Genomic DNA, 14,542 nt, shown 5'->3' with positions numbered 1-14,542 from the left:
ATACTTTTGAGAATAAGATGTTTATGATATATTAATATATTACTAGTTATAATATATTAATATGATATCATAATTATTTAATTAGTATTGATCAAAAATTAATTTAGAATTAATTTAGTTAGAAACGAAGGAGGGTTTAACCCTAATCCACCATACTATATAAAGGAGTCATCGGTTCTAGAATTGGCACTAGTGAGTGTGAGCATAAGAGTGAGCCGATTTCTATAAGTGTTCTTATTCTCTCAAGAGCTTCAAACTTGTTTTGATGATTTGTGACACCACTTGAGGCATCCGCACTATTGGTGCTAGGCTTAAAACTCCAAGCAATCAAGGTATGTTATTCTACTTAAAGTTTTGTATTGCAAGTACCCCATAACATGCTAGTTAGGTTGTGAACCTTGGAAATCAAATTTGCATGTATTTTAGTGAAAACATAGATCCATGGTTTCTAGGGTTGCATGTACACCATAGGAGTGTTACTATGCTCTTAACCCAACAAAAATAATGCCCATTATCTCATTTAATTAACATGCCCCCACCTCTTTAGTTTTCCGAATATTTACAAGAACGCCACCTTGCATCTTGACCATCCTTTTTTTTGATCAAACGCTCCACCTTTAGTTCTCGGGTTCTCGGGAAACTTTGAGTTCTCAAATGATCCTTCATATATATATATATATATATATATATATATATATATATATATATATATATATATATATATATATATATATATAGACAGAGAGAGAGAGAGAGGAGGTGCAGCCATGGGAAGCCGCACTGCAGTCACTACCATACCAAAACCGCAATGGAGGTGGTATTTCAGCTGAGGTGGTAAGGAAGTGCACTCTCTACCACATCCACTCCTTGAAACCTAACATCTTACATTATCTTGTATATTTTAACAAATGTTTATTAAAATATTAACTTGATACACTACGAAAAAAAAAAAGCTTACCTATGACATTTAGCTATGCAAAAATTATGTCGATAATTATCGACGGCATTTCGGCGGAACATCGGAATGTGAAGCCCTAATAAATATATCAACGTTTTTGTGACCGAAAAGCGATCAACTGCATAGCTACGGAACAAAAGGCCGAGGAAAAATACCGACGGGTTTGACAACAATAAACTATATTTTTTTTTTAAAAAAAAATGGTAACTAATCCGTCGGTAAAAACAAAAATGAAAAAATGTAGTCGGGACTCAAATCGGGCCATTGTTGTGGTGGGTATAGTCACTACCACATTGGTTGAAGCCTCGTCCCATCATTTTTTCATATATAATACAATTTATATAGATTACAAAAATTTATTATTATTATTATTATTATTATTATTATTGAAATCATCCATGTGGCTTGGTCAAAATTGTGAGTTTGGTCACATAACATTTTTTGCACTCAGACCATCCATTTAGTTTGTTTTTGTTTCGGTTATGGTGTTTGACAGACATAAAAAGACAATTTTACCCTTGTTGTATTTTTTCCTACATTTTAAATAACCAGTAAATACTTATTTATAATAAAAAATGTTAGGTCCCACCACCATTTCCTAAAAGATTACCCCTGCTCATCTTCTTCCTTTTCCCGAGATACTTAGAATAGGCCGACCACCGCATTCGAAAATCAATGGATCACCCTCACCTTTCTACTTTGTCACTCCATGTTATCTAGAGTTGTTTACCACCATGTCTTTACTAAAATCACGAGCACCACAGTCTCCTTTATCAAAACTGGTGAGCACAAAAAAATCTAGAAAAATCAAACCTAATGCAATCCAGAAAATTCAACCTAATCAAAACCCAATGCAACCGTCTAGACAAATCAAATGCATAAAAGTACTTTATCTTACCTGAAATTAAATCCACTAAACCTGACCGCGACCACAACCTCTAAAATCGAACCAGCGATACTACCATCGAACCAGCATCACTATCGTCGACCATCACTAACATATGTAACATCCATAAAATTCAAGCCAAATTAATTTTTTTTTAATTTAAGACCATTACGTTATTACAATTTGTTTTCAAAATAATGTTAACATCAAAGTATCCCCAGAATCAAATCATAAAAATACAAGGAGATGCACGATCACGCCTTCGCCTTCCCACGATCGCCAGAAGTACCTGAAACAATAATCGATAAATGTAAGCTCGAAGGATTAGTTAGTTACCCCCAAAATACAAACGCCATACAATCATAACCATATCATAAACCAACATAACATGCATAATGAGCCTTCAGCCTATCTGGACTGCTCTCCGAGCCTTCAGCACGTCTGAACCGCCTCGCAGGGCCTACAACTTATCAGGACCGCTCGTCGGGCCTTCGGCCTGACTGAACCCCCTTGCAGGGCCTTCAGCCTATCCGGACCGCCCTGGGTATGTTGGCCTTCAACATAAAGCAGGACCGCCTCAACCCAACCCCCAATTAAACAACATGTGCACACAAATCATACGCTAGCATATATCACAGTCGAACTAATCTAACAAATCACTAATCATAGCAACATCCTACCACCAGGACACAGACCTATCCGGTCACTAACATAGCATCATCCTATATTCTAGGATACCGAACTAACCAGGCCACTAAGCATATCACCATCCTAACTACCAGGATGCAAATCAATAAGCATATCATGCAATAACCCGGATACCAATCCGATAAGGGTCGGTATTGGTGCCTTAGACCTTGTCGATATAGTGAGGAGAACTCACCTCGCAAATGTCGTACTTAAGTGATAAGCTCAAACTCTCGAATCACTGCCACGGACTCCACCACCTATATTACCATAAAACCATTCTATAAATTTCCAATTTACCAAAATACCCCCATAATTCAACTAGTCCATCCTTGGTCAAAGTCAAAGTCAACGGTCAAGGTCAACAGTCCATGTTGACCCAACTCGTCGAGTGCAGCTCCCTGACTCGTCGAGTCCTTCCAGAACTCATGTAACACTCGATTCTCGGTACATATTTTAAATTTAAATAATTGCATGTTTTACACTGGAACTCGACGAGTTTGAGGCCCAACTCGTCGAGTAGACTAGACTTTGGACGTGAGTTTTAAGTAACCTACTTGACGAATCGGGAGCCCGACTCGGCGAGTAGGTCTGCCTAGATGAAACCCTAATATTTAGGGTTTGCATCCTATTTAAACGCCTTATTTTGTCCCAACCCAGCCTCCATCATCTCTCACAGTCCAGAAAAGCCCTAACTCGAAACCCTAAAGCATTTGAAGTGTTCTTGAGACATTTTTGTGTGTTTTTGTTGGTTTGAAGCTTGAAAAAAGAAGTGGAAGCTTGGGGGTTCCAGAAGAAGCAAGTTGATCCAAAGGTTTTGCTTCATTACCAGCTCATTCAAGGTAAAAAGCTTCAACCTTGACCATCTATCTCTTAGATCTCTAGTTAGGGTTCATTTCTACCTTTTCTAAGCTTTAGTAGAGCCAACTTCAGGGTTTTGTGGTTCTAAAGGGGTAGAACTTCAGATCTGGAACCATTGAGGATTCCCATGGCATAAAGGTGCCAACTTTATGGCCATGGGAGTCTCATGCATCATATAACCTCATTTTAAGGCCATTTGAGCCAAATACCCCCATACATGAACGTCAAGTTTGTAACTTTAGGTGTAATATGGACCCTAGGAGGTCAAATCTATGTTCTGGATGCATTGAGCCCGACTAAAATCGGCTTGGTAGACTTGGACTTTGGGGAACTCGGCGAGTCGCTCATAGGACTCGGCGAGTCAGGCTATGGTTCCCCAACCTTTTCTATTTCAGATTGAACTGGTTGAGTCTAGAAGAGGACTCAACAAGATGAATGTGAATATGGGCCTGAAGATCATGGAACTCGGCGAGTTCAAGACTATGTCCCAACTGCATGAAGACAAATTCGACGATTTCATAAGGAACTTGGTGAATCCAGGACTAGATGTGCCTTCTTGTATGAAGAAGGACTTGACGAGCTCAAGGATGAACTCGGTGAGTCAGTGGTAGAAAGTCCCGACCACGTATAAGGAGAACTCGGCAAGTTCTTGAAAGACTCAGCGAGTAGGGTCGAAGCTTTTAGTGTTCTAAGGACTATGGAACTCGGCGAGTTGGTGGGTCAACTCGGTGAGTTGAGTCAGCCAGATGTTGACTTTGACCCAAAGTTGAATTTGACCAAGGTGTTGACCTTGACTTTGACTTTTACATGAGTTGACCATGAAATGGTAATCAAGGAAGATCATAGTATAGGTGATTGTCTTTGTGATAATTATCTGGTATGTTGTTATCTGTTATGATTATGTGCTAGGCTGCTAAATGTGTTGGTAGTAGTAAGGGCGGAACAACCCCAGTTACCGGTTGAAAGATACCGAAGGGGTAGACAGCACCCATGCATGCCTAGATATACTTTCATCATATGCTATTATGTGGTAGTGGTAGGGGTGAAATAGTCCCCAATTACCGGTTGAAAGATACCGAAGGGGAGGTTAGCGCCTGGCTACCGGTTGAAAGATACCAAAGGGGAGGTTAGCCCCTGGTTACCGGTGGTGAGATACCGAAGGGGAGGTTAGCTCCCGGCTACCGGTTGAAAGATATTGAAGGGGAGCCCAGCTCCCAGTCATGCCAGTTAGATACTTGTTGAAAGATATCGAGGGACATGCCTTATGTGGTATGTGGTATGATGGGGAACTCACTAAGTTTTGTGCTTATAGTTTTCAGTTTTGTTTCTGGTATCTCTTCAGTGAAGGGGAAGGAGCCGGCACGGTAGCAGCGCATCGCATACACATGATTTCTACACTATGATGTTCTTGAGGTTGTACTCTGACACTATTATTATTCCTTGACATGTTTTATGACATTTGATTTATGAGATGTTATGATATCGATGATGTTTTTCAATAAACAATTTTATAAGCTACTTAATTAAAAATGAAATTTTTGGTCTTGAATGTTGGGATGTTACAACTCAAGAAGTCGTGAAAAATCCCAGTTTACTCGTCGAGTTTCCAGACAACTCGTCGAGTCAATGCGTGTCCAAAAGTCGAGAAAACTCTAACTGACTCGTCGATTCGTCCTAATGACTCGCCGAGTCGTCCTAATGACTCGCCGAGTTCATGCAGAAGCCCTCAAAGGCTAATCTTCATCGGACTCGCCGAGTTGACCATGCAACTCGTCGAGTCCCCTCAGTCCTTTCTCCACTCAGATGATTTTAAGCCACCCCAAAGCTCCATATTGCAGATCTAATCTCCTAGGGCATACTTCCTATGTAAAGTTGCAAGCTTTATGTACATGCAAGGTGCAAGGGACAAAATCAAGCTAAAGAAGAGGTTCTAGGTGAGGAAAAGGCGTTATCTTACTAAAGGCTGAAGCTTTTTGGCTTTAAGGACCAAGATGAGCCTAGATCTGAAGTTGCAACTTCAGATCTTGCTCAACACCCGAAATGAATCACCAACATGCTGTAATGGCCCTAATCTCAAGCATGGAGAGATCTAGCTAGAAGTAAGTCAAGGTAACGACTTGTTACCTTCAAGTGATGCTAAACTAGAGTAGAAATCAAATCTACAACCGTTCCTTGCCTCAAGCTTCTTGATCTTCAAGCTCCTTTTACCAAGATCCACCTTCCAAGCTTTAAAAAACACACAAATATGGAGAGAAAACATGATTTAGGGTTTTTGGACTCACAAGGGGCTGTAAGGGGAGGCTAAGGGGAAAATAATCCTTTAAATAGGGTGCAAAACCCCAGAAATTAGGGTTTCATCCTTCAGATCCAACTCGTCGAGTTGTGTCCTCTGAATCGTCAAGTTGATCACTTAAACACGTGGCCAAAAACATTCCTACTCGACGAGTCAGGGCATCCAACTCGTCGAGTAGACCTTTCAAATATGAGAATAAAGTTTTAAAGTCCATACCCGAGATTCGGGGCGTTACAATTCTCCCCCACTTGAACTAGACTTCATCCTCGAAGTCTGCAGCGGTGAACAACTCTAGATAATACTCCCGCATCTCAGCCTCCGGCTCCCAATTCCACTCAGATCCCCTCCAGTGCTCCCATTATACCTTCACCAAAGGTACTTCCTTGTTCCGTAGAACCTTTACCTTCCTCTCCAAGAAGGCTACCGTCTTCTCAACATAATTCAGGCGCTCATCGACCTGAATATCATCTAATGACACCACCGCCTCCTCGTCCAGAACGGTCTTCCGCAATTGCGAAACGTGGAAAGTAGTACAGATCTGACTAAGCTCCTCTGGTAGCTCGAGTCTATATGTCATTTTTCCGACCCTGGAAATGATCCGGAACGGTCCAATGTATCGGGGACCTAATTTCCCCCTCTTCCTGAAGCGGATCACGCCCTTCCAGGGTGAGACCTTCAGGAGTACCATGTCACCCACCTGAAACTCCAACTCAGATCGCTGCCGGTCGGCATAGCTCTTCTGCCAACTCTGTACGGTCTGCAACCGCTGTCTAATCTGCTGAATCATCTCGGTAGTCTGCAGGACTACCTCAGTCTAACACATCACCCTGTGACCCACCTCGCCCCAACAGACTGGGGTGCGGCATCTCCGTCCATACAACAGATCATAAGGTGGAGCACCAATGCTCGAGTGAAAGTTGTTGTTATTGGAAAAATGATATACAAATTATGAATTTCTGTATTTTTAGTTGTTTTAATTGATAAAAATAAGTTCTAAAAGTTGAAAACAAAAATTGGTTCATTCGTTTCATGGTTAATAATGGTTCTCTATTGAACCTCATATATATATATATATATATATATATATATATATATATATATATATATATATATATATATATATATATATATATATAGAGAGAGAGAGAGAGAGAGAGAGAAAGAGAGAGAGAAATAAGTTCAAATGTTTCTAATAACTATTGTGTTCCTGAATGAACCAATCTGAAATGAGCAAATAATTAAATAATTAATTAAATCAGAAAGGGTATTTTCCGATTTTTTTGGCACTTGCAATTAATGGGATCATTTAGTTAAATCCATGCAATTATGGAAACAAAATAAATAAGTTTAATAAACCCTAATGACGACTTCCTCCAAATGGTCGATACCTCTTTTCCATCTTCAATTTCTCATTTAAGCAAAATCAAGTGAGAACTTTCCTCACACGCACGCGTACAGAACACCATCAATCAACCAGATCATTGATCTTGTCTCTACCACCACGGTCAGACGTAGCCATCGGCAAAGCCATCCTCCTTCCTCATTCGAATTCTATTCTTTCCCCATCGGTGTGTTTTTGTTCTCCAATTTGAAATCGATTTTCACATAATTGATTTTTGTAATCAAAATCAAAACTTGAAAATCGTCTGAAAATCAAGATTTTGAAGAATCTATGCATAAACTCTTCTCTTTTCTTGCAATTTAGTTTTTTCTCGGACCGTATCTTTTATATTTGTATTATCTTTTCTGAAAAACTCTTAATTGGTTTTTCTCAGGTATGATTTACAATTTTGGTTGATTGAATTTCCAAACACACCTATTTTCTTCTGTGTCTACAGAGTCCAAGAGTGTCATTGTGACAGCAATTCTGTCGGAATAGAATATTAAAATCCAATTCTATCATAAATGGGGTCACGATTTTAAGGCATGGAATCTCAAAATACCGAGAGAAAGAAAGAATGAGGAGTCGGGAAGGAAGAATAACAATTGTTGTTGTTACTTTTTTGCTTCTAGAACCTTCAACAAACAAGTAAGCTTCCTTACTTATTTTTCTCTTATCATTGATTGGTTTGATTTCTTTGGAAAATCGAAAGAAGTTTTCTTGGTTTGATACTTTAATTGGAATAAAATAAAACATGTCTTCCAAGTGTTTGATATAATGTCAAAAAGAAAAGGTTTTGGTGTAAATGAGGTAATTTTGATATGTTGAACTATTAGGGATGATAGTAAGACATGCCATGTTCTTTTTTTCTCTTTTGATAATTAATGCTAATATTGGGGAGGGGGGGTTAGGAGGAGGAGGATGATGAGGGGGGTTGTGTGTGTTCTTTATTGTTTTGATAATTGATATTATTTTATAGTGCTTTATCTTGTTGATTGTATTTTATAGGTGGTTAGAATATGAACATGTGGTATGCATTATGTTAGAATTACGTGTTGGTGATTTTAGTGTCACCATGTTATTTTATGTAATTGGAACTAACATGTGAGCTAAGGGGCTTTATAATTTGTACTCTAATACGTGTACGGGTATGTGCGGAGTGCACGCATGTATAAGATCGAATTAGAAGTCGGTTCGACGATAAGTCGGGGGGCTGGGGGTAGCGCCCCTGGGTCTAGGGTTTCCAAAGGGAAAATGCCCCTAGCAGGGTCCAAGGGGCAGAGCCCCTAGCTAGGAACATAGTGGGAAAATCAAATTCTTGAGGGTGATTATGGAAAAACTGACGAAATTCATCAGTTTTGAAAGCCCTTGATTTCCTCATTAATTTCCGGATTTCCCTGGATTGCTTCCAAAGCAACCCATGACGGCCAATGCTAAGACGCAAATCGTAAATTTATTTTATTATATAAACGACTCTTCTCTTTAAGAAAAGGGATGCAACGATTAGCTCTCTTTTCTTCAAACAAACATAGGATCCTTCTAGCAATTTGGCTTACAATTTACGTGTCTGCATTCGTAAGTGTCCTCTTAGATTATCCTTGTAAATGTCCTCTTGGATTATCCTAAACTGAATTTTTCGCAACCCAGACATACGGTAGAAATATCAGTATGAAAAATATTCACATGATCCAAGGGGTATCCAGATCTCCAAAATAAACCCTAATTCCTCCAACATTACGAAGGTTTGTTTTATTATTTGTCATATAAAAGCATTTTCACATAATGTTATTCGACTTTATGGCGGCTATTCTCATTGCAGTTCTAGGATTACATTCTATTGGAATAAATTATAATTCTTTAATGTCTACAATATTTTGTCAAAATTTATAGTTTTTATTCCCTATTATAATTTGTCAGATTTTATAGTTTCTACTACATTCTCTTAGAATTTATAATTTTTATTCTCTTAGAATGTAATGAATCTTTTAATATTTGAAAGTTGATTGTTTTTTCTTTATGGATTTAGGTTTTGAAGTGGAAAAAGAAGAAAACATGGATAACGAGAGTGTATTCTACTAGGATGTATTTTGCCACAGTGTATATGTGTTTATTAACAGTAACATTCTTTCAGAATGGATTAGTGTTTTTTTAGATTTTGATGTTTTTTGTAACTATATTTAGTTTTAATCTTTAAGATTAAATGTAATTCTTAAACCATTATAGTTTAGATTTTCGTCAGAATGAATGTAATAATTGTTTATAGTCTTATTCTTTACGAATTAATGTAATTAGTGATTCTTAAAAGAATAAAATCCGTATTCTTTAGAAAATATTATTATTGATAATATGTTATTTTAAGTAATTGATTAATAAATATTTTTAAAGTAAATATAATACAAAAGCACAATCTAATCTCATTGTAAGGGTATTTTTGTCAATTAAATAAATTTAAAAAAGAAAAATTCGAGATTTTAGGGGACAATTAATTCCCTTGATTTATAAAAAAACGATTTTTTTTAAATTAATTCAATTTCAAACGTAAATGGTAAGAATAATCGATTTTATTGATATCTTGTTATAATGATGTTTTGTGATTCTGTCATAATATTATTCTATTAGAATATTACTAAAGAATATTTTTTTTTGAACCTCTAGTTAAATAATAACAACATATATATATATATATATATATATATATATATATATATATATATATATATATATGGTTGTAAAGAGTCAAATAATTTTAGAATACTAGCAAAACTTAAAGGAAATATTACAATTTGATTACATTGGTAGATTCTTCTTTAGTGGCTTTGAACATGGAGTTATAATAGGTTGGTCGGTGGTGTTGTATCTATGTGTGGTACGACAGCTGTCAATGAAACAATATAGTGTAACCGTGTAAGTAAAAATTGATCATTCTCTTATTCATCAAAGGTGTGGGTGGTGGTCAGGAATCAAAGAGAAGGTTTTAGGGTTTTTTAAAGAACACATAGACCAAATACATCATCAATAGAGAGGAGAGAGAGAGGGGGGGGGGGGGGGGGGGATACACTGTGGTGGATTCGTAGAGATGATACATTTGATTTCATATTTAATGGGATATAAATTAATTCAACAATTTATCATAAATAATTCATAGTTAAAATTACAAAATTATCATTGTGTAGGTTTTTGAAATGATTGTTCCACAATCATCAGTATATTATATATATATATATATATATATATATATATATATATATATATATATATATATATATATATATATATATATATATATATATATATATATCCTTGACCCATAATTACAATATACTTATATCTCATTGCCTGTAACAGCTATGTACTTGCATTTTTTTTTTATCTACAAAAGCAATATGTAATGGGTGGCTAGATTGTATGAAAACGTTAGGAAAGAATACTTTGAGAACGTTATTATGACCATATTACAGTAGATTTTGGAAACTTCACTTTCCGTAACAATATATCCTTGACCCATAAATACAGCTATGTTGCTATTTTCTAATATGTGTTTACAATTTTCCAAAGAATATTATTCAGCAGCAAGCAGATTCATTCCATAGACCATAATATATAAGATTTTATATAATGCTATTATATATAAACCAAATGCTAATGGCTAAGGTTAAATATCTTAGAAAATGTATATACAACAAAATTGATTCGTTTAATGCTAAGATTGATTATATTAAGTAAAAATAAAATCAATCAATTACTATTAGTGATTAGTGATAGAATCGTGATAGCTAGTTAGTGTTTTATGCAAGTATTTCATCCTCAGGAGATGCTAAACTAAAAACAAATTCAATCGAAATCCAAAAAAGGAGGATTTAAACTCTACACTCTGTCCCTCAACAAACGAGACATAACACTATATATTTAGAAGCAAAGTGTAAAATTTGGTTACTATTCAGTTGCATTTTCTTTTTGTTTGAATTATCATATCCAAACAACACGAGAAATTGTAAGTGTTTGTAATCAATCAATCAATCAATGATATGACACACACAAAAACACAAATCAATGTGTTATGATAATACAAAGATAAATTAATTGATTCTAGGGTTGATGGAGGTAGCAGCCATTAAAAACATGAAGCAAGCTACAACAATTCCAATTGAGGCGCCCATACGACCTGAATGAGACAGATTATGTGCACCCACCAAATAAACTTTCCCTGATTCCTCATCTTTCACTTTGATGCTTGAAGAGCCTAAAAACAAAAACAAAAACTCTTTTCATCAACACTGTTGTTTCTTTTTTACCTAATGGACTTTAACTGAAGAAAGAAGGACTTAATAAAGAAATTCAAGGAGACAAAGCTTTCTCATTTCCATGGTAAACTTTTACAAATTTGCATGCACTTTTCCTTCCATTTATTTCACTGATCATTTATCTGGTCATAAGTGCATGTTTCTTTTTTCCCATTAAAAGAAACAAAACAGCTAAAGGAGAAATATGCTTACAGTTATACTCGATCCATCCAATTGTCTTTTTTTCCAGATCATATGTCACCAACTTATCTGTCAATACAAGATCTGCATACAAAACATTCCACATATGCAAAATATCATCAAACCTCCTTGAGGCAAAATTTCCAAAGTAATATTCATATGGCCAGGTGCAATGACAGTTGTACAAACGCTATTGGACCAAATGTCGGTGGGTGGGGCAAGAACTCACATATGTGGAAAAGACATGAATGCCCTCCTCAATCCTCATCATATAAGATTAACAAAAAAGAAATACAGAAATATGAAGGACATGGCTGACCTCCCAACAAAGTTATTTCTTTTCCATCCTTTGATTGCAAGTCACTGTCTTGAAACCCAACACACCAGTCTTGATCCTGTAAAGACAAACAGTGTGTGTGTGTGTGTGTCGTACAATTAGTTAAATAAAGTGGCTTAATTAAGCAGCCATTGATGCACAGGGAAAGGATGACATGGCATATATGTACCTCGACTTCAAAGAGGTATTGGTTGGGATAAACTTTCAAAGAAAGTGAATTTTCAAAGTGAAATATCACATCTGGAAAACCCTTATCCACACTGCATTAATCATTATCAGAGGATTAGTGAACCTTTATTTTAACATGTATACCATATAATATCAAGAAAAGCTCGATAACTTTCACTTACTTTCCAGGGTACTTGTAGCATGTGAACTGTTGATCAACAATGTGACTCTTTATATCAGGTAGTGCAGCATCAATCTAGGCCGGAAAAAAAAAAAAAAGATTTAATGATTTAACTTCATTATAGGCAATGATGAATGTGAACAAGGCTTAAAATGTTTTGTATACCTTTTGTAAAACTTGCTTGTAAACCAAATCAGGTAGATAAGCCAAAGTCGTACCACTATCAATGATTGTTCCTCTCTTTGCTCCAACATCAAATATATCTGTTGGAAGCTGTAGAACATCACCACCTACCTCAACTGCCTTCAATTCAACATTATAATGCGCCCTGTATTATATATGATGAAGATATCATTTTAAACACCATATATATATTTAATCATCTTTGTCTTTCATTTAGGGTAAATAAGCAACGTATAACTTACTCTGGAATCATTGGTGTTGTCTGTACTTTCGGTTGTACAACTTCCCCAATAGCAAATATGCCTCCTCCTTTAGATCCATCCAAGCAATGTGAAAAGACCTTTTTGACCTTTTTAGCAGAGGCAAGCTGTGAAAGCATGGAAGAATTTGCTTGCCCAAACCCTAGTATCCCATCTAGTGCTTGTTCTGATGAACCCAACTCCCCTGATTGTTGTGATCCGCACCTATCTTGGATAAAGGATAATACAAAATATAAGAGAATAAATAAATTATCATATCATTCATAGATATGGTTCATGCAGATGGAGAAAAGCAGCAGACTTGCCCGAATGCAATACTGCCATTCATGAATGTGGTTTGAAGGTCTCCAGAAGCTCGGTCAAGTTGTATGGTGTCTCTAACGAAATATCCCATGGTGGAACTCCCATCTCCATATGTAACTTGATATGAACAGTACATTCCGACCCTACACTCATCATTAGGGCCACTGAGTGTGGTAACGCAAATTTCTTGATCACAGTTAATCTTTTTTGCAGTTGAGGAAGCTTGTGGATTGTATAGTGCAAGTGATATCTGGCAAAAGTAATAGTAACAACTTCTGAGTTCCGAATTGAATATATAAACCAAAGAAATTGGATATGGCATAGAAGAGAAACAAAAAAAAAAAAAAAAAAAAAAAAAAAAAACATACTCCAAGGTCACTTTTCTTGGGGCACTTTTGACATCCAGCACAGTTCACCCATAAAAGGTCACTTCCTGTATCAACTTGCACATGATAATCCTTCGGTGGAGTCCCAATCTGAATCTTAGTGAAATAGAGCCTATATAGAAGAGGACGAACATACAAAAATATAAACTTTGATGGTGTAACATTTACATGTACACAAACATAGAGAGAGGAGATATATACAGAAAGACAAGGGGGAAACTAACGCTGCTGAGGTGGGGCTGCCGTCGCCGCCGATGGGAAGGTCAACGGCTGAGAGAATCCTCCGATGACGGTCGGAATCATGAGCTTTGAATTGAGTCAAAGACCGTTTGTTGCCAGCAAACTTATGCTGAACCTGGAAAACCACATTGGCTGATGCCAACAAACATAATTCAAGAAGAACAACAAACCCAATAACTAAAACAACAAATCCTCGTTTATTCAGATCCATCTCCCAGCAATTTAATTCAATTATGTATTATCTTCAATTGGGTCTCTTCGAATCGAAAACAAATGAACAAATTGTATCCAATGTGTGTGTGTATATACACTTTCTCAAACTTACTTATCTTCTCGTGTTATCAAAGAAAATCCAGTTGGAGACAAAAAAAACCCGCCTCGAGGGAGCCGACTGAAGAAGCAAGGCCCAATGAGATGAAGAATCAAGAAACATATAAAATTATAAAGTATACACTAGAGGAAATCCATATCGCTAAGCATTTGATTGCATCGCATCATGTCGATTAGGATGTGTTGACTGATTCCTCTTCCAGAATCCAGATCTTCGTATATGCTTATTATGGTGGGTTGCCTTTTTGGGTCTCATTAGGTTTCCATGATCTGTGTAAATTGTAATGTGTATGTATGTGTGTTCCATCATTGATTGACTTGAGTTGTAAACTTATAGTAGTTGGACTTTGCGTGTAAATGGTAATCGATGATCCCCAAATCTAGTACGACTTAATTGCAAGAATGGGAATCTCTTAATTTAGTTTTTGTAAAAATAGTTTTATGTTAAAAACAGTTTGTTTTTTTAACAAATTTATAGGAACGTCTCATAAATATTAAATTAAATGGGATTTAATTTCTTAGGTAAATTCTTATAGTTAAAAAAAATAATTTAATTATCTAATCATATTATAAAACATTCTTAATTTCTTATGTTAATCTTATAATA

General features: G+C 36.3%; 1 protein-coding gene across 1 annotated transcript; it reads right to left on the bottom strand.

The window, feature by feature from the left end:
• Window positions 1–10,984: 10,984 nt before the first annotated feature.
• LOC145068615 (aspartic proteinase 39-like) lies at window positions 10,985–14,247 on the bottom strand. Its single transcript, XM_079015607.1, has 10 exons — window positions 13,590–14,247; window positions 13,348–13,477; window positions 12,982–13,229; window positions 12,659–12,880; window positions 12,399–12,561; window positions 12,235–12,308; window positions 12,054–12,144; window positions 11,867–11,942; window positions 11,560–11,631; window positions 10,985–11,306 (listed from the first exon to the last, which is right to left on the bottom strand). Exons 1-10 carry the CDS (start codon window positions 13,814–13,816, stop codon window positions 11,143–11,145), a joined length of 1,467 nt encoding a protein of 488 aa, XP_078871733.1. The 5' UTR covers window positions 13,817–14,247; the 3' UTR covers window positions 10,985–11,142.
• Window positions 14,248–14,542: the final 295 nt, after the last annotated feature.

Source organism: Lactuca serriola, chromosome 8, assembly GCF_051521515.1.
Source record: "Lactuca serriola cultivar US96UC23 chromosome 8, Lser_US96UC23_V15, whole genome shotgun sequence".
Lineage (NCBI taxonomy): Eukaryota > Viridiplantae > Streptophyta > Magnoliopsida > Asterales > Asteraceae > Lactuca > Lactuca serriola.
This window is presented reverse-complemented; position numbering and strand designations above follow the sequence as displayed.

Bases quoted from the DNA above. Each gene is read 5' to 3' on its own strand.
- LOC145068615 (XM_079015607.1), bottom strand. From the start codon at position 13,816: ATGGATCTGAATAAACGAGGATTTGTTGTTTTAGTTATTGGGTTTGTT. The intron at 13,478-13,589 runs GTTAGTTTCCCC...TCTTCTATATAG, and splicing joins GGCAGCCCCACCTCAGCAGC to GCTCTATTTCACTAAGATTC. The intron at 12,562-12,658 runs GTAAGTTATACG...TATATAATACAG, and splicing joins ACAACACCAATGATTCCAGA to GGCGCATTATAATGTTGAAT.